This window comes from Phyllopteryx taeniolatus, chromosome 12 (assembly GCF_024500385.1).
Source record: "Phyllopteryx taeniolatus isolate TA_2022b chromosome 12, UOR_Ptae_1.2, whole genome shotgun sequence".
NCBI classification, from domain to species: Eukaryota; Metazoa; Chordata; class Actinopteri; order Syngnathiformes; family Syngnathidae; genus Phyllopteryx; species Phyllopteryx taeniolatus.
The window spans coordinates 20,400,477-20,426,586 of NC_084513.1; the positions used below are offsets into that span (position 1 = coordinate 20,400,477).

At 43.6% G+C, this 26,110-nt stretch overlaps 1 protein-coding gene across 1 annotated transcript; it reads left to right on the forward strand.

Annotated features, from left to right (window-relative positions):
* Nucleotides 1–14,435: 14,435 nt before the first annotated feature.
* Nucleotides 14,436–24,862, forward strand: sik1 (salt-inducible kinase 1). The gene is made up of 14 exons (XM_061792421.1): nucleotides 14,436–14,680; nucleotides 15,559–15,738; nucleotides 15,844–15,960; nucleotides 18,048–18,111; nucleotides 18,738–18,899; nucleotides 19,470–19,594; nucleotides 19,703–19,826; nucleotides 19,907–20,127; nucleotides 20,433–20,582; nucleotides 20,659–20,769; nucleotides 20,852–21,077; nucleotides 21,859–22,116; nucleotides 22,256–22,445; nucleotides 22,929–24,862. The coding sequence occupies exons 2-14, from the start codon at nucleotides 15,601–15,603 to the stop codon at nucleotides 23,428–23,430; spliced, it is 2,388 nt and encodes a 795-aa protein (XP_061648405.1). The 5' UTR covers nucleotides 14,436–14,680; nucleotides 15,559–15,600; the 3' UTR covers nucleotides 23,431–24,862.
* Nucleotides 24,863–26,110: the final 1,248 nt, after the last annotated feature.

The following is a 26,110-nucleotide window of genomic DNA, read 5'->3' on the forward strand; positions in this document are numbered from 1 at the left end:
CTGCATGTTTTACAACAAAAGCCAAACAAACATCCACGCATGGTGTCGCCATTTAATTCTGCCAGACATGGTAAAACTACTGTTTCCACTATTGCACGCTTACATCATTTAACCCTACATTACTTACGTTGTATAACACAGTACACAATGGGGGCCTTGTAAGAAACACGGAACTGATCATCCAGTGTGTCAACGGTCTCGCCGTGATGGCGGATCGCTAGCAAGTATGGCTTATGGAGCCACCGCGTGACGTAACTTATCCCTATGAACATACAGTACTTTAGCGCCGCTTATTCTCCGAGTCTGGGTTGAGCTGGACTGAATGCCATCAACGCAGATGGTATGGATGCATGATATGAAGTTGCTTGTGCAAGTACAGTAGAGCAGCAGAGATTTCTCTTCGAAAACTTTCTCCAAGATATTTGAGTGTGTCTGTAGATTCTTTTGTGTGTGTGTGTGTGTGTGTATGAGGTCAAGTGTCTGATTTTTATCAGGTTCTCCCACACCACCAGTCATCCATGCATGCGTTCATGGGCCTTGCTTTGTGAACTGGGAACAGACAAGGGCCTTCAGCAAACTGTTCCCATAAAGTTGAAAGCATAAAATTGTACAAACTCTCTTTATTAGGTGAATAATTCAAGTCCAAAGGAACTTGCACAGTTCCTTATAGTCTCGTCAAAGCACAATATTGAAGCGATTCCATTGGCAAACCCAGGAAGGACGAAGTGCTAGTTGAAATACCCACTGAGCCAAGCCAATGCCGTATGTGTGATGTAAACCGCTGACGGTTGCCTCGTCAGTTGAGCAGATTTGTCATCGTTTGAGGATGCATGGATTGAAATGACAAAAACAAAGAAAACAACACGCACACAAACGATAACGTTAGTTTAGCCTGTGGACGCTGCAGTACTCCGCAGTCTCCACCTTTCTACAGCAGGCTGTATTCTCGCTGCCCTAAGTCCCCTCTCGGATAAATGTAATCTTCTTATAAGTAAATACGGTCAACTCTAATTTTTCCTCGTTCTTGTTTGTTGTTTGTTTGTGTGTTTGTTTGTTATGGTGTATCACTCGGACTTTTACTGGACTTCAAGTTGAACCAGCTAACAAATGTTTTCCTTTCTATTGTGTGTTTGTCAGGACACTTCACACGGTGTAGTTTTACTGTGATTCAGTTTCATATTACAATCGATAACTTCTATTCATGCATACATGACAGTTAGGAGTGTTAAACTGCTGATTTATTCACTGTACAGTTAATGTATTAACTACATTGAAGGTTTTATGATGGCTGCAGTCTATCACCATGCTAGTCTATCATCAAATATTTAAAGCTATCATCCACACCTTTTTTTGTTTAAAAAAAAAAAAAGTCCTTTCCGCCCAAGCCACTACTAGAGGAGATGACACAATGCTGAGTAAGCCATTCAGCTCCTCTAACATCTTGCTATATTTGTCAATATCTTATTTTTCTATATTTAATGACTGCCCTATTCATTTTCCACGCTGGCCCAGTTGGTGGCGCACCGCAAATGACGGCACAGAAATAAGGCGTAATAAAATCACATATAGAGGCATAACACGCATTGCCTATGTCATATTGAAACGACGGCTCTGTTCAATTCATCCATCCACCCATTTTCTCTACCACTTGTCCTGATAGGGTCATGATAAGAAATGGATTATTCATTCTCGCCATAGTTTTCCCTGCATCCAATAAATATGAAATCACACTTTAGTGATGCACTAAAACCTTTAAAGGAATTGCGATTGGGAACGTAGCTCACAGTAAATGTTTTCCAGCTAAGATGCTTGTGATACTAATCCATGCCTAGTCAACCTCATTAAATGGGAAAGGGCGCTCCACCGATACAGAGCTCCAATTGTGAGTCAGCGTTTAGCCTTAAGACGTTCTACTTGCAGACTTCTACCAAGTCAGTAAACAGCTTTTATTTTGCGCAAACACCAAATCGCAATAAACACGTCCTGAATGCACCCACCACTGGATCAGATCATGCAGAAATAAACATTAAGTCTGGTCAATATGCTTTCTTTTGTGATTTTTTTTTTTGCAGGTTTAATCCACGCAGTGGTCTCAAATTCCAGCAGGGGTAGGCTTGAAATCCCAACCAGTAGATGTCAATCCACACATTCCTCATTTCAAACAATATTAGGAGTCCACCGCGTGGACATTTCACAGCCTCTCGCACATGCTTGTGAGACACATGCAGGATAATCCGGCCTTAACCATGACGTGACACCTGTTATCATCGCTCAGCTGTCCTTGCGCCTTCAACGCCAAGGAGGATTGTAGAAGATGTCACGTTGTGGATTGTGGCAGCTCTGTATGAATTTTAGCCGTGTCACCTGAGTGGGAATGCCACCTCACCACCTTTAATCTGATTTGTGTGACTTGTTTGTATGTGCATCCTACTTCATCAGCGGTTTGTTTTTCTTTCCCAGTCCTGATTCCTGTCTGACTGATTCTCATAGTTTTGCATGGGGGGGGGGGGGGGGGGGGGGGGGGGGGTGAGTGTTCAGGAGGGAAGAACCACAAGCTGCCATCTGACGCAAATGCCGCACAAACGCAGTGTTTGTGTGTTCACGGCTCCAACCGGTTAATGGTTTAGCTGACACTCCCTTCAGCCCCGCCGCGCTAACTCGCTTCGGCAGTTTGTGGATCAGCCTGACGCGAACTCGTCGAGAACAACGGCACACTGTGTGAGGTGAAGCAAGTCAAGTCAGTGCACAGAACAGCCTGGAACACTTCGTTACTAACAGGAACTCAGTTAATTGATCTTTAGGAATGATGTGTGGCATTCGTTGTTGATGAATCATTTGCATTTCCGCTAACAGCAGAGCTGTCGTCACAGTCTGAAGTAGTTTGCTGTCTCGAAAAGACAAGGCGGCAAGAAGTCATTTTAGGCCTCCAGCCACACGACGACATCTTCTTTTGGACAACATGATTCTGCTCAATACACTGGTATCCAAACAGGAGTTCAGAACAGAGAGATTTTCCCACCTCATTAAAATACATAATAAGTGACATCTTTTGAGTCCACGGACCCACTACAGCCCCTCAGAATCCTCACTCAGAATAAACATACTCTTAACTAGCTTCTGTAGCCTTAAATACCATAGGAATCATATCTTAGTTTAGCCATTTCTTTCTAAATACATTATACGTGTTTGAAGAGAATTGCTGAAAACCAAATCTTGAATCTTTGAATCTGGATAAGGGTGCTGGTGTTCTTTTATTGTTTGGATAGACAGCCTGCAAACAAACAAATAACTGGATGAAGAAATCATTTGTTGTTGTTGTTGTTTTCCAGCCTTGGCGGAAGTCTGCTCATTTGTGACAATTCATGTTACTGTTTGTATGGTTATGTGTTACACATGCTGTATATCATGACTTAAATTGCATGAACTGTATCTGTTCATTCGTTTGAGTACTTCACATAACATAACATAACATAACATCTCAGAATCCAACTGCATTTCTGACATATTTGTTAACTTAGCGAACAAGATGAACTTCTTGGCCCTTGCAATCTTACGGCCTTGGTTCGCCGCACAACCATCTTCAGGCATTTTCCCAGAAATGTTCTATGTTCTAAGTTCTTAGGTGGGGAAGTGATTTGCTAAATACTTCTCTGAGTAATGATTCCCAGTTGCATTCATACACGTTTCCCCCAGCGGGCATCCATTGTGAAAGCAAAAGCCCTGTTAAATGTTGTGCTTCTTTCATGTTGCAATCAAGCATAAATGCGAACCATAAGCCAGCTGACTCATTGAGCGCTTGTCCACTTTGTTTGCGTGCGTGTGTGTGTACGTGCGTCCCGATACTCAATGCATCCTTTCCGAGGTGCACGAGCCTGTAAAGTCGATCCTTCGCAATCAGCCTCATGGGGGGGTGATGGATCACTGCTCAGAAATGATATTGGTCACCTCCATTGAACAATCGCCACCGTATTGAACCGCTTCAAGGACGTCCTGTTAGCCCAGTGTGATGTGTATACTGTTCACATCCAATTTTTGTTATTACTCCCCCCGGGAGGTTATGTTTTGAACCTCGGCGTCTCAACTGGTGGGTCGGGAGCCAAAACTGGGTAGGGTTGCGAACAGATTACAGGGGTTCTTCATTTTACGACAGTGTCATGGGTGCGGCTGTTCCGTTCATGACAGACAGTACCGACATACGATGTGCAATGAACTAGATTGCTCGGTGGTGTAAGAAATGCGTGGTCACGCGGCACAAGAACTGATGTTCACTACTGTTTTTTCCATTATATTGTTGAATGTTCATGATTTAGAAGTGTTTTTAATCCAAAAATATTTACTGTAATCATGACTACTACTGTGTTAGCACAGGTTAGTAATTGACTACAGCATTGTGAACAGAGGACGGCTTGTACGGTGAAAGGCTGTGTTCAACGTGCGCCCTGAAATTTCGGTTTTCATTGACTGACGAAATAGTTTGGAGCCTTTGACCTGCAGTATGTAGTATCCGTTTGTGCCTGAGGTAATCAATCCTGATGACAAAAGGCCGTCATGTGCAGGAGGTGGTGAGAGTATACAATTCACTATCGACTAAGGTTGTTTGGCGGTGGTAGAAGAGTCCATTAGAAAGCGTGCATAGCACATTCCCTCTGTGCAATGAAAGGATTTGGACTGGTTTGTAGGCAACACTAAGGCTCGTGCTTGAAGACCCACCCTGCGGGCTGGTGGTGCAGATTTGATTTGTCTCGAGTGTGATCTCGATGGAAGGCTCAGTCAGGCTCAGGGGATTGCAAAACGCGCCCCTGAGACTTTGACGCAGGCTGCTGACATCATTGCTCCTTTGGACCGAGCTGTCTGCTCGCCGCTCACGAGCGCGGCGGCGGAGGAGGCGGGGTTGGCCCACTGTGACGCTCGGTGTGACGAAAGGGAGATCGAAAAGAAAAAGAGCAAGAATATCAGCGGGAGCAAAGCAACGTTCAATTTGGAAAAAAATACATCACTCGCCCACCCTGTCACCAACTTATTATACTGTCACTCCTTAAGGATAATTACTCCTTTTTCATGTTAGTATAATTAGAGCTGCCGATTTTAATTGCACAGAGGAATCCCACTACGATAATGATATTTGACTCATAGTATGGCGTGCATGCATATTATGAGGAAGTCAGAGAGAAGAGAGACAGAAAACAAGATGACATCAATGACATTATGGGGCGCTACAGATGGAGGATTTTAAAAGTTAGCGTTTTGGACAGAAACAAAAATAGGCCAAAGCCAGTACTGTTTAAAAAAAAAAAAAAGCAACTCTTGTGTCTGCTGTTAAAGAAAGGCACAAAGTCCTTTGTACTGCAACTTCAAAGTGTGAGAGGTGAACTCTGCTCCTGCAGAAATATGTCACACCGTTAGGGGTACAATAGAATGTCGCTGGTCCTCTCAAATGTACAATTTGGGGACTCCTGACACTGCAAAATAAATGTCTTCGAAATTTGACACACCACAGAAAAGAGTGGGGTTAACCCTGACAAATTTCAACCATTACAAATATCTGCAATTACCGTTACATTGAAAAGATATCCGTTTAAAGCCTCCGGTGGCTGGAATAAACGTCAACGGGTCGTCCAGGGGCTTTCCGAACTGCAACGAGAGGCGTTAGCCAGCAGCTAGCTCGCGGGCTAACAGGCTTCCGCCGCGCCTCTCGACCGGTAGACGGGAGGCGGGCTCGTCCATTGCGTCATTTAGGAATTTCAATAACGACACCAAGACGTTCTGTAAATTGTGGCATTCAGGCAAGAGGAATTTGCGGGGTGCTGGCATTTCTAGCTAGCTAACTGCACGCTGTAGTGGCAGAAACGGGCCTACGAGCTAGGGGTACGTTAGTGTACTTATGACAGTGGATGACATTCATACACTTTTTTCAAACCAATGAAACCAGCTTCAAATGTTGGTTCGGCTTCTGTGACAAATGGAGTCAGAAGTTGGACGGTAAGCTATGTCAGTAGTGAGATGGTCAGCCATGAGCTCATCCACTGAAATGACTCCCTATGGTTTTGGACACGTTCCGGCTCTTGTACAGCGTTTTTCAATCAAAGTGGGTTCAAATCTGGGTTCCCCGTCAGAAACTTGTGTCAGAAGTTGGACACTCAGCGATGTCAGAAGTGGGATGGTCAGCCACGAGGCCATCTATCGAGAGGACCCATTGGACAACGACAACTAGCATCTCTTCAACAACCGGTCCTGATTTCCATGTTTTTTTTTCATTCACAGAAGGGATTCCAACCTTCAACCCTCCTCCTATCTTCGGGACATGATTTTTATGCCCTAGAAAAGGTTGGAGTCCAGTAATTAGCTTTACTCGTTCATTTAGAATTGATTCTGACAGTTTATTACTCTGCCCTACGTGTTATCTACATGAAACGGAAACGTTGCTAGATAAGTGAAGTACGGGTGGTCCGTGCCGGGGAGGATGAATAGAGGTGGAAACAAGAAGGGTCTTTGTTTCGCAGGTTAATGATTAATGGTGGGTGGTCCGAGTTTGTCCGGTTGGGCCAAGGAACAAAGGCGGTATCTGACGCTTGTCCTTGTTTTCCTAACAACCGCAGCAACGAAACTACTTGGACGATAACATTCTGTTTTCTGACCGCTGACACAAATTAGAGAATGAAAGCATTTGTGCATGAGGTCAGAGGTCATTACACAGCGGCACGTTCCGCACTCGTGGCTGGTAATTAAGAAGCGCCTTGGACACTGGGTTCCATCCTTAGAAGAATATACAAAGGAGGTTACATCGAGCACGTGGATTTACGTTCAAAAAAGTAAGGCTGCAGCGTTCCTCGAAATATACCAATAGATCATGTTTTTAAGACTGATCAAATCTTGGCGAAAAGATTGTCTGTACTGTGAATAAAAGTTTGACGTGAGCCGCAGTTTGACTCGAACGGATCATTTCCCTTTCCGTGATTTGCTATTGGAAAAATGGTTCGGAAATATAAGCAAATCTAAAGGTCGAGCTGCAGTCCAGGAATGAACTTCTGCTGGACTGTACTTTGAATCAGCACTTTAAAGTTGGGGGGGGGGGCCGCGGAGGGGCAATGAAGAAAAAACTGAGCACAATCTCTGGATTTATTGTTCCAGGACTTTTCAAATCACTGGAGAACAGTATGTGCTGCACGGTCTGTGTGTGTGCGTGTGGGCGTATGTGCTTATTTGCACATTTTCTCGGAGCGATTGCACAAGTGGTTTAGTGTCGAAGATACGTCAAGCATTAATGAACACCTTGTCAACACATCAGCTTGTATTGAGTTGATTTATTGCAGTGATCAGGAGACTTTAGACTAACTGTGAAAGAACAATGAAAGCCATTTTATTATTTTGCACTTTGAATGATGTTACCGGTGCTGTGCTTACTTCTCCAGATGAGTGTACGACTCATCCCACAACACACGGGGGGGAGAGTGACCTCTTGACACCCAGCGTCTTGCTTTCCTTTTTTTGGCCTGGACAATCTCCACGGACTCCTCCCCTTTTTCTGCTTTGGTCCAGCGCTCACATGGCTGGAGCAGGCGGCCGCACAGATGTCCCGAGTGTCATCTCGGGCTTTCGGACACCCTCCTTTAGCCAGATTAAAACTCCTAATCCTCGCTTAGCTGTTCTTTCCTCTGGCAGACGCCGCCCTGGCCAAATCAGACACACGTTACTCTGCCTCCCTCCTCGGCGAAGAGATGTGAAAGGTGATGCCAAGGGAATTAAGCAATAAATAAGGCTATTTTTATTTTTATAGTATTTGGAGGCGAGGGGGGTACACAAAGTCATTTTGGAAAGTGATGCAAAAAGGACAAGGAGTTCTCGTACAAATCAGCACTTTTTCTCCATCCAAAATCAACATCGACGCCGATACTTCTCTCGTCTCCGCCGCTTAAGAGTGTTATCCGGCTTCAAAGGGGCCGGCTGACAGACCGTGTGGACGCTGAGCGGCAAAGATCAGGAGCAGAAGCTTCAACGCCTGGAAAGATACGGCTTCATTGCCATCTGGACTTTTCCGGTGTAAACTTTCAGGGCCATCTCGTGATTCGTCCTCGGAATAAGTAAACATACCAATGTGTCATCGACATTCACGCGTGATCAGACAATCCCACTTCTGACACCTCAATGCAGATTGCATACACAACCAAATGGCGCATCCCATGACACCACCACCCTACTGTTAGCCGGGTGGCCTAACACCTGATGATCAGCTTCTGACACCACGGATGTTTGAAGTTGACTACCCCTAACATGGGTCACAGATCACAGATCACATACTTCCTACTTCCTACTTCTTCATCCGGATAGTCTCACACCTGATGATCCTGCTTCTGACACCAACAAGTCGTACTCCTTGTCCCGGGTTTTAACCGAGGTTCATTAGGTTGCGCTTATCGCAACATCAAAGAGTTCTTTCTTGTTGTTTTTTTTTGGTAGCCACCCAGCATTCACAACCATAGTGATGGCACGTTTCATCATCATCTTACGCAGTATACCAAAAGCATCACTCTATCATTTAATAAGACTACTTTGGCGATTCATGTGTTTAGTACAATGCGCCTCTCTCACGTGGGCTGCAGAGGTTTTTGACATTTCTGACTTTGTGGAGCCTCCATGGCTTGATTTGTTTTAGACATGAGTCAATCTCCCATTGTGCAATATATTAAATCCATTTCCATATAAGCGGCTCAATTTAATAAATCCCCTGTCGGTTTAGATGGCGTGTGCACGCGCGCACGTGCGGGAGTCAGCAGGACTCTCGCCCTGCACCCCATACATATCGCACATCTATGGTTATATATATCGCTATTCTGCACACTGTGAAGCACATCTTGCTTCCTTTTAGTTTGATTTCATAAAAAGTGCCGGGCGTGTTTTTAGTGCAATTGGATCCCCATCATAATGTGAAACAAGCTCAACAGGAACTAGCTTGGAGCTCTATTTGTTACAATGCATCATAAACACAGACGCAAGTAGGATTAGGCGTTTTACAGGCATGCGTGTCTGCGACCCTTCTTAGAGTGCGTGTCATTTTATGTTGCATGTAATTTTCACCATCCAGGGTACCCCACAAGCCTTGCACATTGCAATTCCACCCCCCCCCCGAACCCAGGATAATAGACTGATCCATGTTATGACGCAGATGGCTTTGGGCTGCAGAGGGGCTGTTGCGCACGCAAGCATTCACAAAGGCTTGGTGTGCAGGCACGGGTCGCAGGGCAGGTGTTTACATCACAAGATAAGGAACCGACGCCACAGGATTACTGTATCAGCACGCCGTACTGCATTCTTTCGCAAAGGACTTTTTTTTTTAATGGTTAGAAAATGATTATAGACGCAGATAAGCGCAATATGTCAGGAGCACTGAAAGTATTAAACTTTTTATATATATATCTATATCTTGAGTATTTGTTTTTTTTTATTATGATTTCATTTCGTGGCATTAAGGTGAATGGGTGGGAAATACATTTTGAAGTCAATAACTGTCAAGGGGGGGGGGGGGGGGGGGGGGATTGGCAACAGCAGTTGTTTTGTCAATCTAAAGAGATCCAATAATCAAAGTTTACGTTGTTGCATAGAACTGCAATGCATCATTCTGAGTTGTTTCCAATACTTTTTTTTTTTTTTTTTTTTTTTTACCTCCTGAGTCACTGATGTTGAATTTGTTGGAATAATAAAACAAAAAAGAAATAAAAATAATCCATGACAGGCTCAAACTGTCGCCATGATAAAACTTTTCTTACAGGGATTTTAGTCATATTTTAACATTTTTAGCTGTCATACAAGTGTAAAAAATGAATAAGTGACATTAGACTTGACTGAATAGCGTGAGCGATTGTTTGGCTCTATGTGCCTCGCTTCTGACCCCGGGGTCATGGAGAATGGATGGATGAATTTCATATGTATGCGTAGATTGTGCAGGTTGATGGTGCAGGTTGTCCTTTTCACTTTTCATCATGGAAAGTTTGATCAAAACCAAGATACACTAACTTCCTGATGTACACCAGAAGGAATGTAAGTCTCCTAAATCTTAAAAGTACACAAAGCACACGGACGCACGCTCAGAGCGCTCCTCGCTGTGATTATTTTGTGATGACGCACAAGCTCACGAGGGCACGTGGCGCGTACTAGCGCCACGGCCATGGCGCTGGCGCGAATTAGCAGAGAAGAATAGTGCCCCTTGTGTCTTCGGAACACAATGACAGCCAGACAGAGATGCTTTTCACACTCTGTTTTGACTGCAGAATCGAGTGAGATCATTGACGACCAGGCCAAACTAACTGGCTGTGGGTAATCAATGAAGGGCAAAGCCAACTGCAAGTGTTTGTGAAAGCTTTTAGGTGTTCCGGAGAGATGAAACTCATCTTTGTGTTTGGAGGATGCTAATGGAGTGCCTGCGTCATCCGGCGATAATCTCCTGCAGGTGGTTTGTTGGACTGAGATGTGACTAGTCCAGATGACAGATGATTCATTGCTTTTAATCGAATAACTCACATGAGCTTTTCTGCAGTGTTTGTCACACTGTGGACATTCCAAACTGGTTTAATGGAACCAAAATACCTATAGAGATGCTCTCAATTGAGTCATTTAAGGGGAAATATGACGGAAAATCGATTTTGGAATTGCTTGTAGGCAAATAGTTGGGTCTCTACACTTCCTGTAGGTGTGCCAATTGTTTTATCACAATACAGAGAAGATGCCCTGTCCGTTCATCCATTTTCTTCCGGGTCGGATCGCGGGAGCAGCAGCTTTCATTTTAACTCCTGCTGCATTTTTATACCACACCTGCGGAGGAGCTGAAAAGGTTTTTGCAAAGGAAGCATCAACAACGGCTCCTCGATGATAGCTTCTTCGCGGAATCTCCTCGTTGCGCGCTAAGGACAATCGAGATGCTCCCTAATATGGCGGCATGAGAACAACTTCCGGTGCGCGAAGTGCGAGGAGCGTTGCAGTTAAGAGAAATGAGATCCACCCACTGGGCTTTTTTGGAGTCTCGTTTTGTTTTGCGAACTTTCCTTTCCTCTCCGAGCCAAGCGAGATGACCCGGAAGTAATCCAAAAATGCTTAGGGAAGGTGCATCGATTTTAGTAAAGTCAAGACGAAAGAATACAAACCAGCGACAAAGTTTACAGACTACACCAATACATTTGAGAGTTTCACGCTACAGAGTTAAAAGATGATTAGGAAGAAAAATATAATAACAGAACAGTATATATAAATAAATATGCAACAAGAATGCAGTCTTACAGAAGAGCAACGTGAACATAAAAAAAAAATTGCCTCAAAAATTGTAAGACTAACGTTACTGTGCATAAAGTTTAGGAGATTCGACTTTTCAAAGAGGCCCAGTAGAACTTAGTGGTGCAACCTTAATTGCCATCCTGACAACAAAGTTTTGTTCCACCCTGAAATGTCTGCTAAAAGTCGATACATTTCAAACGCAATCGTCATCGTATCAATTCTCTTGAATTCCCCAAACTGACACGGACTCTGAAAGTAAACCATACGAAAACTGCTTTGGCTGAAATGCGGAGTTGAGTTTTGTTGTTTTCAAAATTTGATCCCCATACGTGAGTGTCTGTTTCACCTGCATCCCGTCGGTTTTGAGTTTTGGTTACCCGCAGGCCCCTGCTCTGACCAATCAGCTCCGTGGCTGCGCTCAAACGTCACGTTGAGTGTTTTATTTGATTTTCTTGCATCGTTGAGAGTTGCAGTGTTTTGTTCCTTTGAGTAATTGTGCAGTCATGCTCCTTGTCAAGGCTGCTTTTGTTGACTTCGCCCTCTCCCCCACAGTCCCCGAGAGCTCAATATCTAGTTTGATATTGTCCCGGAGGCATCATTGGTATTTAATCGCAATTGATGTCACATGCTAAAGCTAATGTCATCAATTAACATATAACGTATTCAACATATGATGATATGTTTTGTGTAACTTTTACAGAGTACCCGAGAGTTCAACGTATTTAGCATTTACGTTCCCAACATTTTTATTGGCTGAATGTTACAAAAGTTGGCACTGAATAAGGCAAGGAATAATTTTTTGGAACTTTCAAAAATATTGTGAATGACTTGGGCGCATCTTCATATGTTATTCCTGTTATTTACCTGTACACCATGTATTTACCATGTTTTAGCCTATTTTATTACTGTGTGACTGTTTTCTGTTTTTAAGCTGCTGTCGTGGCCAGGCTTCTCTTAAAAAAAAATGTTTAAAAAAAAGAAAAAAGAAATAGAGACATTGTTTGTACTTACTCTAGTTAACTATTATTTCCAATGGGAACAAATGTTTTCAAATACAGATTGTTTTATTTGCTCATGCCGTTTTGCACACCGCCTGGGGATCCATCTTGTTTTGCCAACACGCCTCTCGTGATCGTGACCTTGACCGCTCCCCCGCGGGAGAAGTTTGGATTTAAGTACGTCTCCAGATGTTATTGCGAAACCCGCAGATTAACATATCTCCACTCTCAAAGTCTCCCTTTGTGCCCGCTTGCATTGTCAACGAGCGCACGTGAGTGCCAGTAAATTATGTTGACTGCGACACCGCTGGCAAAAAAAACTTGGTACATCCTGCTGCACAAAGTTTAAGCGCGTGCAGACAACTCTGAGAAGACCCCAAGTGACTTTTGATGGAAGACACGTGACTCATTGCGGCGCATGATTCCATGCTTTCAATCAATCAGCGATCAAAAGAAAAACGAACCCTGCTTGACCCGTGGCATGCTCTCCTTTTCTGCACGTCTTTGTAGAAAGAATGTGCACTGTTTGCGTCAGTCAGCACTTTAGAGCATTCCACCCATAGTGATGATACAGTATCTGCAGATGGAAATATGCCGACGGTGTCTCTCGATGAGATGCGTGGGAGAACTGCAACGACAGCGGGCCGCACGCACGCCACTGGAATGAGGAAACGGTCCTCAATCAAAAGTTGGCACGTAATTATTCCATTTGGTGTTTTTATTCACGGATCCCACATCGAGGACGGTATGTTATACGGTATACTGTAAAAAAAAATAAAATAATCCGTGGAGCCATCCATTATCTTCCGCTGATCGGGGGTCGGGTCACGAGGGAACACCTTACCAGGGACTTGTCCAGGACGCATCCTGACCAGATGCCCGAGCATTTTTTTTTTTGAAATGTCAAACTTTCTAAAACACTACTGCAGTGGGGCATTGAATAATTTTGAACACAACTGTAGCTGCTAGCCGCTAACACTGGCGTCTGGTGGTGTATTAAACAAATAGTATCAATGGCAGCATGACTAATTAGCCTTTATTTTTTTTTAGCATATTAGCATTTGAACATGATTTCAGGATGGTGTTGTGTTGATGTTGGCGGCAGCAGTATATGATTGCAACATAACGTGCCGAGGCGCGCATCCGCCTTTAGCTGGCTAATACAGTAAATGGATCCGTAGCTATCAACAATTTAACGAGGTAGGTTTAACGAGGTTTCTAATGATCACTTCTACATTCCTTGAAAATCACATCGCTGGTGATCTATTTTTGGAACAGGCTCACGGGCTACTCACGTGGTCCTCAGGGCTTACCTGGTGCCCACGGACGCCATGTTGGTGACCCCTGGAAGCTAAACCAAGGCAGGGCAAACTTCTGCATTAGATTTTGAAAATGGACAGACAGGCCAAGTCAATAATAAAGAATAAGTAAAATAATTCACATAAAAAAATGAATTCTAATTCATTCTCATTTTTTCAAATGTAGGATTCATCATTCATTTAATTACAATTAACAAGTGATAAGTAATAAAATGAATAAAAAGTGTTACATTAGCTTACTAATATGCTTTTATTTTATTTACAATCCATCAATCAACCAATTATTTAATGTGATAAATTAATTTAAAAAAAAAAAGGAACAATTAATTAGTTTTGGGTGGAAATGACGGCTAAATTAATACACGCAATATTACGGCACTTGTGATCATTTGAACACTCAGTGGGCCGTATCATGCAAACCCACTCCTGGAATAAGCAGTATAGCAACTAATAGATATAACGTAACGTTTAGATTTAGATTGTGTCGTACAATATGGAGGATAAACATGATAAAAGCGAAAGTAAAGTGAAGTAAAGTGAAGTGTGCTGACTTCCTCTTTCTGTCACACTCTCCTCTCCCCGCTCGCTCGAACATCACGTGGTGACACATCTCCACCACTGACGTCACCGCGCTCATCTCCCAGCAACCCCTTCCCCAGCGCCGACGTCACCGGGAGCACGAGCCGCGCTGTTGCCGGGCAACCCGCGCCTCGCGCGGGTGCCCGGCCTTGCAGTGCACTCGGCTCGGAGCTCTGACGCGGGTGTGACGTTAATGAGGCGGCTAGCAATTTGTCATGGCGGAGTGCAGAGGGGGAGGAGGAAGAGGAGGAAGAGGAGGGGTCCCCCCCCCACCCCCCTTACACACGCACACTTTGTGTCAGCAGCACCGAGAAAGCCACTCAGCCACATTCCGGCGGAAAGCACCGGCACACAGCGGCGGCACAGCTCCGCACCGAGTCACCTTACACGGGCGAGGAGGCGAAGCTTATCCCGCTTGTTTAGTCCCCCCACCCCCCAAACGTCGCTGCGAAGTTGTAATCCCATTTTGTTCGCTTTCTTCTTCTGAGAAGAACCCTAAGAGAAGATTTATGTACACTTTGTAAGGTAAGACTCAAATTTTATGACTGGTTCTCATTTTTCACTTGCCTTTTACTCGCGGTAAGTTTAATGTGATGGAATCATGCTAACTGGTCTCTAAGCTAACTCATTTCCAATCACTTTAAATACAAACTACAGTAATAATTAGATTTTTGCTGTTCAGGCTTCGACCACCATTAATTCGGTTGATTTGACATCTCAGAAAATACGTAATCTATACAATTTAACAGTGCAGTTATTAGAATACAACCGGGAAATACAAGTGCAACATTTTAAAGTTTAAATTTTAGTCGAATTGTATGTATTTAGTGCAGGGGTAGCTACCTATACGGCTCGTTGGCCACATGCTGTACACTATTATACAAAAACACAAACAAATGCTCATATTTTTATTTTATTTTCATAACTGTAGTATGGCCCTCCTAGTAGTGTTACTAATTGAAACTAAATGGATTAAAAACAATCACACCTATATGTTAATACTTTTATCTCTCTTGCACTGTACGATTTTTTTGTTTAAAAGCTGTCTTTTCATTTTCTGTATTTTGTTTTTAAATGTCTTTCTATCATGTAAAGCATATTGAGTTGCAATGTGCTATATAAATAAATGTGCCTTGCCTTTTATTATGGTGTGATAAGAAAAGCTAAAGGAAAGTACAGTACGTCTACTCTTGTATGTTTTATTTAAATATGTGGTGTGTGTATATGTATTTTTTTATTATTTTAATTTTGTATGTTGACGATCCACACTGTGGAATCAATATAACGTGTTTTCTTACCCTATATTGGAATAGATCTAGTCCATCCATTCATCCATTTTCTTTTCAGCTTATGTCGTTGGGTGGGTGAAGAATCCAAGTAACGCTGAACTATCTTATCCTTAGGCCGCTAGCCTCATCCCATCCCCTCGCCTGCGCTGGTGCACCATGGTGATCATGTCAGACCACAGCCGGGGGCCCCAGGGAAGGCCCCTGCAGGTGGGCTTCTACGAGATCATCCGCACGCTGGGAAAAGGCAACTTTGCCGTGGTGAAACTGGCAAAGCATAAAGTCACAAAAACCCAGGTTGAGGAATATTCTTCTCATGCATGCATTTGCAGTTATTGATTATTGATTATTGTTTTGGGGGTGAAATCCTAATTTAACTGTGAATGATTTTTTTTTAATCAGGTGGCCATTAAGATTATTGACAAGACTCGATTGAACCCGTCCAATCTGGAGAAAATCTACAGGGAAGTTCAGATTATGAAGCTGCTCAACCACCCTCACATCATCAAACTCTATCAGGTGCGTGTGTTTGACTCTGTGTCGTGTGTGGGTTACTCTTTTACTTACAATATTTATTTTCCACCTTACGAGAAAGTCTCTGATGTGCAGGAAGTCGGTTTCATGTTCACTGGCCAATTGCGAGATAAGCTACTAGTGGAACAACGCATGCCTCAAATGTTTATTTTATGCAGGCATGTAATGCTCGTACGAGTGTGAGGGTCACTTGGGTCGACGGCGCTTAGCGTTAAGTCCAATTAGCGTCCTCGGCAACCGAGTGCAATGTGTCTGTGCGTCACGTGAAGGCCTTCCCTCGCTAATGAAATTGAGGAATTAAAAAGGAGAGAATCCTCTCAGCTGGCTTTGGGTGACACGCGCCTGGCAAGCGCAAGACACCAGCTTGTAAACAAACTTTCTTGGTTTTCCTTTCTGCCTTTTGTTCCAGTTTGCTGTTTTTCTGGCTACCTAATTTGGCGGATTATTAATTCAAGTTCCGGTGGTAAGCGGCTCAACAATACCTTGGTTGGTAATCATTTGATAGACGGATGATTAATTGTGTTATTTTGTATTCATTTACTGGCCGAGGAACCATATTTGGTCATTTTGTGGTAACATGGCGTCGTGGTGCCCAATTGGATGCCAAAGTGGTCACTTACTAGAGCAATGTGATTTCTTCAAGGCAATCAGCGAACGAATGTCATTAATGACAGTCAAGAGAAAAAAAAGGGTTGGGAAGTCGTTTAATTGGAATTCCTAAGTCATTTGGTGAGTGACCTATAAATGTTCAAGCAAAATATTACCAAGATCTGGCTTCTTTTTCGGGCTTTTTAGTTGTCTTTGTTGTTGCCTGCAGTTACTACTACTGCTAAGTTTTTCTTGTCTATATTATGACTTTATTCTTTTAAGATTACAGCCTTTTTCTGTTTTATCCTCAAAACATTCTGACATTTCTTGAACTGCTACGACTTTGTTCCCATAACATTTCAAAGTTTCTCGTCACGTTGTTACTTTTGCGCTGATAACATTTTCAACTTTTTGGGCACGTTGCAACTTTGTTTTCTTAACATTGCAAATGTATTTTTTTTTTTTTTTTTTTTTTAAACTTTTTCTCGTAAATTAACAAAAATTCATAAGAAGTCACAATGTTACAAAACAGTAATTTTTTTTAATGAATTACAGATTTAATCTTGTCACGTTACACATTTTTCATGTAATATTTTTATTGTAAAATGAACAACTTTGAGCCTTTATGGCCGCTTTTTAACAACGGAATTAGTATTCGGCATTTCAACTATGTTAGAGAGATTTCTTACCCTTTTACCATCATATTGCGTGACTAATCCTGCTAATTTTGTCGTAATCCCGCTAACAGACAGTCGGTGGTAATTCTAACAATTACATCAACTGCACATCTTTAGCACTCATTGGTTTCGCACGTAATTCGCTCGCTCGGTCTGAGGGGAAAATCTTGTTTCGTGGCTTTATTCAGAACGTGGCCGATGAGACGGCATTCCTAATCGGGTCCAGTCTGATCTGATACACGCGCATCGTATTATTTTCTTGCCGAGTCGCACTTGACTGTCGACCGAATCTCCCTTTGACCTTGCGTTAGCCTTTGACCTTGCGCCACAGGCGTCGTCCTCGTTCCCGTCGTGCCCGAGGGCCCTTGACGTGCTCCAGCGCCGTGACGTCCACGATTGCTGCTCTATCTCACCGATTAAAACATCTGTCGCTGCATGCAGGCGACTGCAAAGGATCAGACACCAGATTTTATATCCAGTGGAAACTTTTCAAATCAGCTGATTTGGGTAGGGCCCTTGAGAGCTCTCTGGATACATAAAAACCTTTCTAACGAGAATCTGGAACGATCCGGAAGGGTGTCTATTCGGGGCCTGTGTTGTCATCTGGTCGGTGAACACATTGCTGGGCCATGTGAGCTGAAGCCGTGTCCAGTGTTTAATGGAAGTCAAACCGCACAAAAGACAACACTGTTTTTCTTTCATTTACTCCAAAGAATGCCTGAGAGATTTCATGGACTGATTAAAATGTTCAGACTTAATTCCGTTTATGGTGCGTTTCATTCAATATTCCTTTCTCTGTCTCTGTAGGTCATGGAGACCAAAGACATGTTGTACATCGTAACAGAATATGCGCAGAACGGGGAGATGTTTGGTGAGTTCTTGAATTGTTTGAATTGCAGTTGCCATAGTAGCTCAACTTGCCATAGCTGAAATGCGTCTTTAGACGACAAACTAGTTGAGACGCGATCAACAACGCCTCAGCCAAGTCGTGATTCCATTTTGCCTCAGTTGCGTCAAGACACAATGAATCAAAAAATTACGTCATCTGTTTCCACAGCCGCATTTTTTTCTTTTCTTTTTTTTTTTTTTGGGACCAAAAGAAAAAACAAAGCACGCATCATATTTGTAACAGTGCTTGCTTGATAGCTCAACCTGGCTAAAAATGACGTTTCTTCAATAATTGTTGGAACGAGGAAATAGCTCCCTTTGAGCTCAGCCTACACTATTATCGGACTGTTAATTGTTTTCGTTACAGCACGTGTATATAAAGTAGCATAAGCAATTGGTGGGCTATATTGCAGCCATCGATGACTCGTTTTCATCACACGTTGCAATAACAAAGTGTTAGTTCGGGGCAGGAGAACATTTTTGGCTATGAGACTATGGACAGAAAAAGAGCACTATGTGCTGCTCGTGGCCACCGTGGGACATATTTGAACGATATCTTCGAATTGGAATCAATCATTACTTATAACAACATCTTTATCTCACCTCCAGATCACCTGACCTCAAACGGCCGCATGAGCGAAGCCGAAGCACGGAAGAAATTTTGGCAGATTCTCACGGCGGTGGACTACTGCCACCGGCACCACATCGTCCATCGTGACCTCAAAACCGAGAACCTGCTGCTGGACGCCAACATGAACATCAAACTGGCCGGTACGGCCTCTATGACTCTTTGTTGTTCCATTCTTGTTTTCTTCCAATTCTTTCATGTCTAATTACTACTGCACTGTCTTTGCGCTAATTAGGTGCGATAACGTAGTTGCATCAGCACGCAAGAGAACATGTAGTTCTAGTCCCAGCCTGGTGATGTAATTTGGTCCACAAACACGCTGAACCCTAGTTCAGTGGCCTCGGAACAAAAAAGGGCTTTGTTCTCCAAACTGTTCCCACAAAGTTGGAAGTATACAATTGTCCCAAATGTTTTGATGAGGTGACTAATTAAGCCTCGGGGAGAAATAAGTCAACTCCTGATTGAGTAATAACTGAAAAAAATGTACTTTTGTAGCGTGTTGTCGTCTTGTTCAAAGGGGACTTGGAATGCAGACGAAATAAATCCAATAGATTCATATATTAACACATTTGAATTACTATTTTTAATAGATTTGCTTTCCAATATAAATTCAGCTGACCTTAATCAAATACATATAATACTAGAAGTCTTTATTGGAATGCAGCGTAGAGCAATTCCAATGGACTAATATATCTTTTTGTGTGCGTTTGCAGACTTTGGATTCGGTAACTTCTACAATGGTGGGGAGCCCCTGTCGACATGGTGTGGCAGCCCCCCGTACGCGGCCCCTGAAGTCTTTGAGGGCAAAGAGTACGAAGGACCTCAATTGGACATTTGGGTAAGTTCTGATTTGAAAAAGAAATCAATACAAATAAAATAACTAAAAAAAAAAACCCAAAACAATCCAATACAATTAGTTCTAATATTTCTTATTTCCTCCTCACAGAGCCTGGGTGTGGTGCTTTACGTGCTCGTATGTGGCTCCCTTCCCTTCGACGGTCCCAGCCTTCCTGCGCTCAAGCAAAGAGTCACTGAGGGGCGCTTCAGAATCCCCTTCTTCATGTCGCAAGGTAGCTTTTAATTGCCACCGCAGTGAAATTACTGCCAGTCACTTCAAAATGAAACGAAAAAACACTCACTTTGTTCCCAGACTGTGAAAACCTCATCCGCAAAATGTTGGTGGTGGACCCTGCAAAGAGGATCAGCGTGGCCCAGATCAAGCAGCACCGCTGGATGCTGGCGGACCCCGTGGCGGCCCACCAGACCCTGAGCCACTCCCTGACCGATTACAACTCTTACCTAGGGGACTACAGTGAACCCGTGCTGGGCATCATGAACACCCTGGGGATCGACCGCCAGAGGACAATTGAGGTGAGCAAATCAAAGCTACCTTAGAGGGCAACATTAGGTTTTAGATCATTATACAACGTACAACAACATTTCTGGCGCAGCCCAAGACCGGACTCGTAAAAAAAATACATCCACCCCTACTCTCATCGACACAGTGGACACCATAAAGTCATCATGACAACGTCTGTAGTTAAAAGAGATCTCGTGCACAAAAACGTTATTGGACATTTGATGATGGATTTCACTTTGGAGTTCATTATGGTTTTGGCTTTCAGATCAAAAGTAGGCACGACCAAGCTAATGTAATGTCATTGTTTTGCCTTCAGTCTTTGCAGAGCAGCAGCTACAATCACTTTTCTGCCATCTACTACCTGCTTCTGGAGAGGGTTAAAGAGCATCGCAACCAGCAGCTGAGCCGTCAGTGCGGAAGCTGGAACCAAAGGCAGAGGAGCATCTCGGACACCACCGGAGCAGAGGTGAGCTGTCCTCCTGCTCTGACGAGAAACAACCGAATCTCAGCCGAGTCACTTATGAAGATTCTCTGCTTTGCAGCAAGTCATCATGAAGGCGGACAGCTTCAGAACGGCGCCATTCTCCATTCCGACCAAAAACTTTCCTCCGGTCTACTCGGAGATGGAGTGCGATCAAGGTGGACTGTTTCAGGTATATATTGCGCCGGTCGTCATCATTATCATCAGCTTGTTCGCTGGCGAATGTGAGCCTAAACTGAACTTATCCTCTCCAGCGGGTGGTCTTCCCGGTGGAGGCCAGCTTCAACAGGCTGCTGTGGAACCGCTCCATTTCGCCCAACAGCCTGCTGGAGACCAGCATCAGCGAGGAGGTGCGGCCCCGCGACCTGGAGGAAGAGGAGGCGGCGCAAAGCTTGGGGCCGCCGCTGCCCCCTGCCACCACCTCACGCCGGCACACTCTGGCCGAAGTGTCCGCGCGGTTTCACCAGTGCAACCCTCCATGTAAGTAGCTGTCCGCTCCGTTACGAAAAAAAGGTCATGAACGTAATAATCATTTCAATTCATACATTCAAATTAAAACGAATGAGAAATATGTCATTTTATATATATATATATATATACTATATATTTCATAAATAAATAACATGATGAAATAGAATATAATACATCATTATGAAAAATATGCATTTAAATTCATATATTCAAATTAAAATGAATGAGAAATATGTCATTTTATTTATATACTATATATTTGGTAAATAAATAACATGATGAAATAGAATATAAGACATCATTATGAAAAATATGCAAAAGGAAAAAATGTTAATATAATTCCAATACATAATCATAATCTGTTGTTGTCAATGCAGAGAGAGAAACATTGCTCAATATTTGTCACATTTTAGCAGTCAAACAAGGCTCTCAAGTCAAATCATAGACAGACAAGGCATTGATGTCCTGACGTTCCTGGCGATTGCTATTTTTAGCTAGCCCTTCAGTTTTTTTCCTTTGGCATTTTGATTCGGCAAGCGCATTCTTATGGAATCACTGATAAGGACAGCCCGACGACTGCATGAGCCGTGGCTGAAAAGTCAGCCAGTGATGGTACTGTACTGTCAAATGGGCTCTAAATCGAAACAATACAGTAGAAGAATACATGCAGATTGAGTTCACTTTTGAAATATTAACTTGTCCTCCAGCATTTAGTTCCTTGCCATTTTGACTCGCAAGAGCAATTTCCGATCTCATCCTCACTAACAACTTTTCCTTTTTTTCCCTTCAGGTATTGTTGTCAGCCCCTCCGACGGCGCCTCTTCCGACAGCTGCCTCAAGTCGTCCTCCAGTCCCACCGCCGCTCTGCAGGCTCCTATGGGTGGCGACGTGTCAACACCTGCGCCCTGCGGTGCTAAAGAGGGGGCGCTCCTGCCTGCTGGCGCCCCCCTGGCGCTCTCCTCTCACCTCCTGCCCCAGATCCAGGGGAGCCTTCCTGCAGCCAGCTTCCAGGAGGGTCGCAGGGCCTCTGACACCTCCCTGACACAAGGTACCATAACAGAACATTCAAACGGGGTCATTCCCCCCCCCCCCCCATTTCCCCAAACCTTATTTTCACTGCTACCTCATGCCTGACTGTTGTCGGATCACAAGATGGTATTGTGTAACACATTCCCATGCCTCCACAGGCCTCAAAGCTTTCCGGCAGCAGCTGAGGAAAAACACTCGGACCAAAGGGATCCTAGGATTGAACAAGATCAAGGGTTTGACGAGGCCGGTCGCGTCGCCCCCGGCCTCCAACCGGGGCAGCCGCGGCTCCCTGGGCCCCGCCCTCTCCGAGCACCGCAGCATGCTGGAGGAGGTCCTGCACCAGCAACGGTGAGACACGCGAAAAAAAGTTTTCAAGTCAGATTTAGAATCACATTTTCCAGACCCGCCCGCAATAGATGAAAATCTACATATTTTAATCAAAGTTTGAGGACTATTAACTGTAAAGACCCATAATAAAGGATCACTTATAAACGTGATAAACTTTGAACTGCGTTAAAGCATGGAACACTGTAATGGAAATAGAAATCATCTGTCAAATAAACCTTTATTAACTGTACAGTAAAAACATTTTTAGCTTTTGTACAAGTGTAAAAATAAATGAATCTATGAATAACTTTGCCAACAACAGATGGACGGACATATATGGAGAGGATTTTTTATTTTTTATTTTTTTAACCATCATACAAGAAGCTAACAGATAAAAATAAAACATGGTATGAGTGACCGATGTGGAGGTTCCACTGAATGAACGTTCAATGCCATCAAATCAAAGTCTCAAACTGACTTTCTTCTTTCCCTTGTTCCTATTAGGATGCTCCAAATCCAGCACCAGCCGCACCAACCTCCGGTCCAGAAGGCTCCGACAGGACCCACCCAGAATCCTTTGCTCTTTCTGTCCCAGCAGCAGTCGCCCTCTCCTCCGCCTACTTCAGTATTTGCCGCCTCTCCTTTATTCGAGGCGCCGTCCCGCCTTCAGAACACGCCTCAGCACCCCCTGGCGCCTCCTCAGCCGCTGGGCCTGGCTCACGGCCTCTGGCAGCACGGCCTGGAGACCGCCTCCAACTCTTTGTCTCCTGTGGCCTCCGCCGCTTACCTCCTGGAGGCCCGTCTGCACATCAGCCCGCACGCACAACACCATCACCACCACCACCTCCACTACCGCACGGGCCTGCAGCAACAGCTGGGCGCCGCGCACTTCGCCAGCGAAGCCGCCGCCTGGGCCGCGGGCTCAGCGTCCGGCGCCGAGCCCGACATGCAGGAGCTGGTTCTGACGGGTCAGACGCTGCTGAGCAGCTGCGTGATGGTCAAGTAGAAAGACTGACGCGAAAGAAGAATGAAGCGAAGTACAAAGTGCGTAGGCTTTAGTTATCATATAAGCTAAAAGAGCAATAACCAAACTGCACAAGGTGACACGAGAAGCAATAGTAGACAGTTTCCATGCTGTACGAAAACAGGAAGACACGCGACCTGAGCGTGGACCAAAACGTTTCACTTCTTCATAATACGCGTCCCACTTGGTTGGCCTTTTTTCTCCCCAGAGACACTCTTAGCATTTAATATTCTGGATGAAACTGTGATTTTCTTTAATAGCTTTGTGGGAGCAGTTTTGGTGAAGCCCCCTTTTTCTCATCACCCAGTGCACAAATCAAAAGGTCCATTGCTATGAAAGAACCTGATTTCTTTCATTTTTGACTTCCTCTTCCGATACTTGTATCCCTTTGTTAGAAAAAAAGTTAGCAATAATACGGCACTGAGGCAAAATGGAGGAAAAACAACATAGGAGGTTATTCTGCTCAACTGGGATGGAGGCAGGAGTTCAGAACACTCCGAAAGAGATGAAGACCATCTCATTCAGGAAATGTCAGCCCATCCCGAGACTGCGGGAACAGTGCAATAGCGTCACGGGACATAGGATGGTAACAAATGCACAGGTACGAGTCATGTAACATAGTTAGTCAAGACTTGACGTTAAGTTTTTTTTTTTTTTGCTACCAAAGAGCCGACTAGAATCAGCGATATACACACTACTGAGTTGTCCACATGTAGCATGTTGCTCAGCCAAACTGAAGTAAGCTCGGGCTGCCACCAAATCCTAATGCTGCTTGTTGTAATATCTTCTGCTGGTACTGTCAAAATCTAGCAATATACTGTATGCTGTACCCAGCAACAATGTGTAGAAGTGTGTGAATCATTATTTCAAACAAACAAACAAAGACAAAAAAAAGTTGCGTAACATCCTTTTCGTAAGTGTTTAATTTCCACTTCCATGTTGGAAAAACATTGCAGTGTTGACGTCGCGGGTTGTTTTGCACTCACTACCAACACGTGTGCCTTTTTATATGAACAAACGTGCAATGTTTCAGCTCCTCTTTGACTTTGCTGTGTAAGCAACAGCAGGATTGCACATTTTTCCTATTGCTGAAAATGGCTTCAAGTTTTATTTGTTTTGTGCAAAAAGAATGGTCCTGAGCGACTCAAAACACGAAGAACTCTTGATGCAACGTGATGGTCCTGAGCGACTCAAACACTAAGAACTCTTTTTCTCAACCGGTTTTTTTTTTTTTTTATAAAAATTTTGGATATAAAGAAGTATTTTATGTTTGTTTGTCTTCCTGATTTGTTACTTGACCGAGCGTGTACTTGTGTGTGTGCGTGCGTGCGTGTGTGTTGAAGGATGTGAGAATGAGGAAAGATTTGTTTATTTATGTGGCTATTTATTTGAATAAAGTTCACTTCCTAAATGGCCTGTGGTTGGAATTTATTTGTCACATACACAGTTGTATAATACATGACTGATATTGGATGTGTGGTTCATTGCCTCTCACTTTTGCCACTAAGACTTGAACAGAACCAAGGGCAAAATGAGTGGATGGATAATTGTTTATGCTTAGCATTAGCAATAAATGCATTAGTAGAATGCTTATTGTTTTAATCCAGGTGATTTATAATTAACATTTAAATAAGGAATGAAATCATTTTCAAGATATTTCATTTTTAGCAGTAGTGTCAAACATGTGGCCCTCGCGCGAGGTGCTACAATCCCGCCCGCAGGATGAATTTGAAAGTGAAACAATACATAAAACATTGTGGTGGTGGGGACTAAGGATCATTTTGAGAATTGTTATCCTCACGTAGAAAATGGAATCGTATTCATTCCTAGGTCTTCGTAAGTTGATTCAATTTTTAAAGTGCGATACTATTGTATAATTTCCAGTTCCAAATACCTGTGACTTAAAAGTTTTGCGCCTTACAATCCAACCACTGTGATCCGTTATTCTAAACACATGGGAATGACAAACCCAAGCAAAATTCTCTCAAGAAACCTGATGTTGTTTTGTTATTTTCAGTTTTCAAAGTCATTAAATCTCAAGATTTTCCCGAGGTTCTTCTTTTGTTGTGCAGTAAAACAACGGGGACATTTTTTGTTTTACTCAATTCTTATATTACGTATTGTATGTTTGTATTGGTGACATCAAATTAGGGTGTATGTGGCCCCTGAACGACAATGAGTTCGACACCCCTGGTATCCAAATATGTCTCTCTTTATTTCCACCTATTGTCCAGTGTGTGTGAGTGACAGATGAATGTATTCATTATCTCCATGCGTCCAGCGTGAGCACACACGCAGCTTCATTTTCATCAAGGAGACATTATAAAACTGCTTGAAAAAAAACGAGTTCAAACTCAGGCGAGGGCGTGTTGACAAACACATTCCGCCGCCGCCGCCCGGCGTGATCTAATCCGTCGGCCTATTTATATAACTTCTTTAGGAATGCATGAAGACCCGGGAATGTCATGTGGGGCATTTACAGAACCGGTGAAGGTGTCGTGCCCTCTGAAACATTGTTTAATACCATACATCACCGCATATCATAGTATGTGGCTAGCGATGCACTGACTACAAAGCCTGGATCGACACAGTCGGTCCAAATTTGCAATTTGATGCTTGTATCTGATGTTTTGGGACTGTCTATTTCTATGTACAGTGAACC

Bases quoted from the DNA above. Each gene is read 5' to 3' on its own strand.
- sik1 (XM_061792421.1), top strand. From the start codon at position 15,601: ATGGTGATCATGTCAGACCACAGCCGGGGGCCCCAGGGAAGGCCCCTG. The intron at 15,961-18,047 runs GTGCGTGTGTTT...CTGTCTCTGTAG, and splicing joins ACATCATCAAACTCTATCAG to GTCATGGAGACCAAAGACAT. The intron at 20,128-20,432 runs GTGAGCAAATCA...TTTTGCCTTCAG, and splicing joins ACCGCCAGAGGACAATTGAG to TCTTTGCAGAGCAGCAGCTA.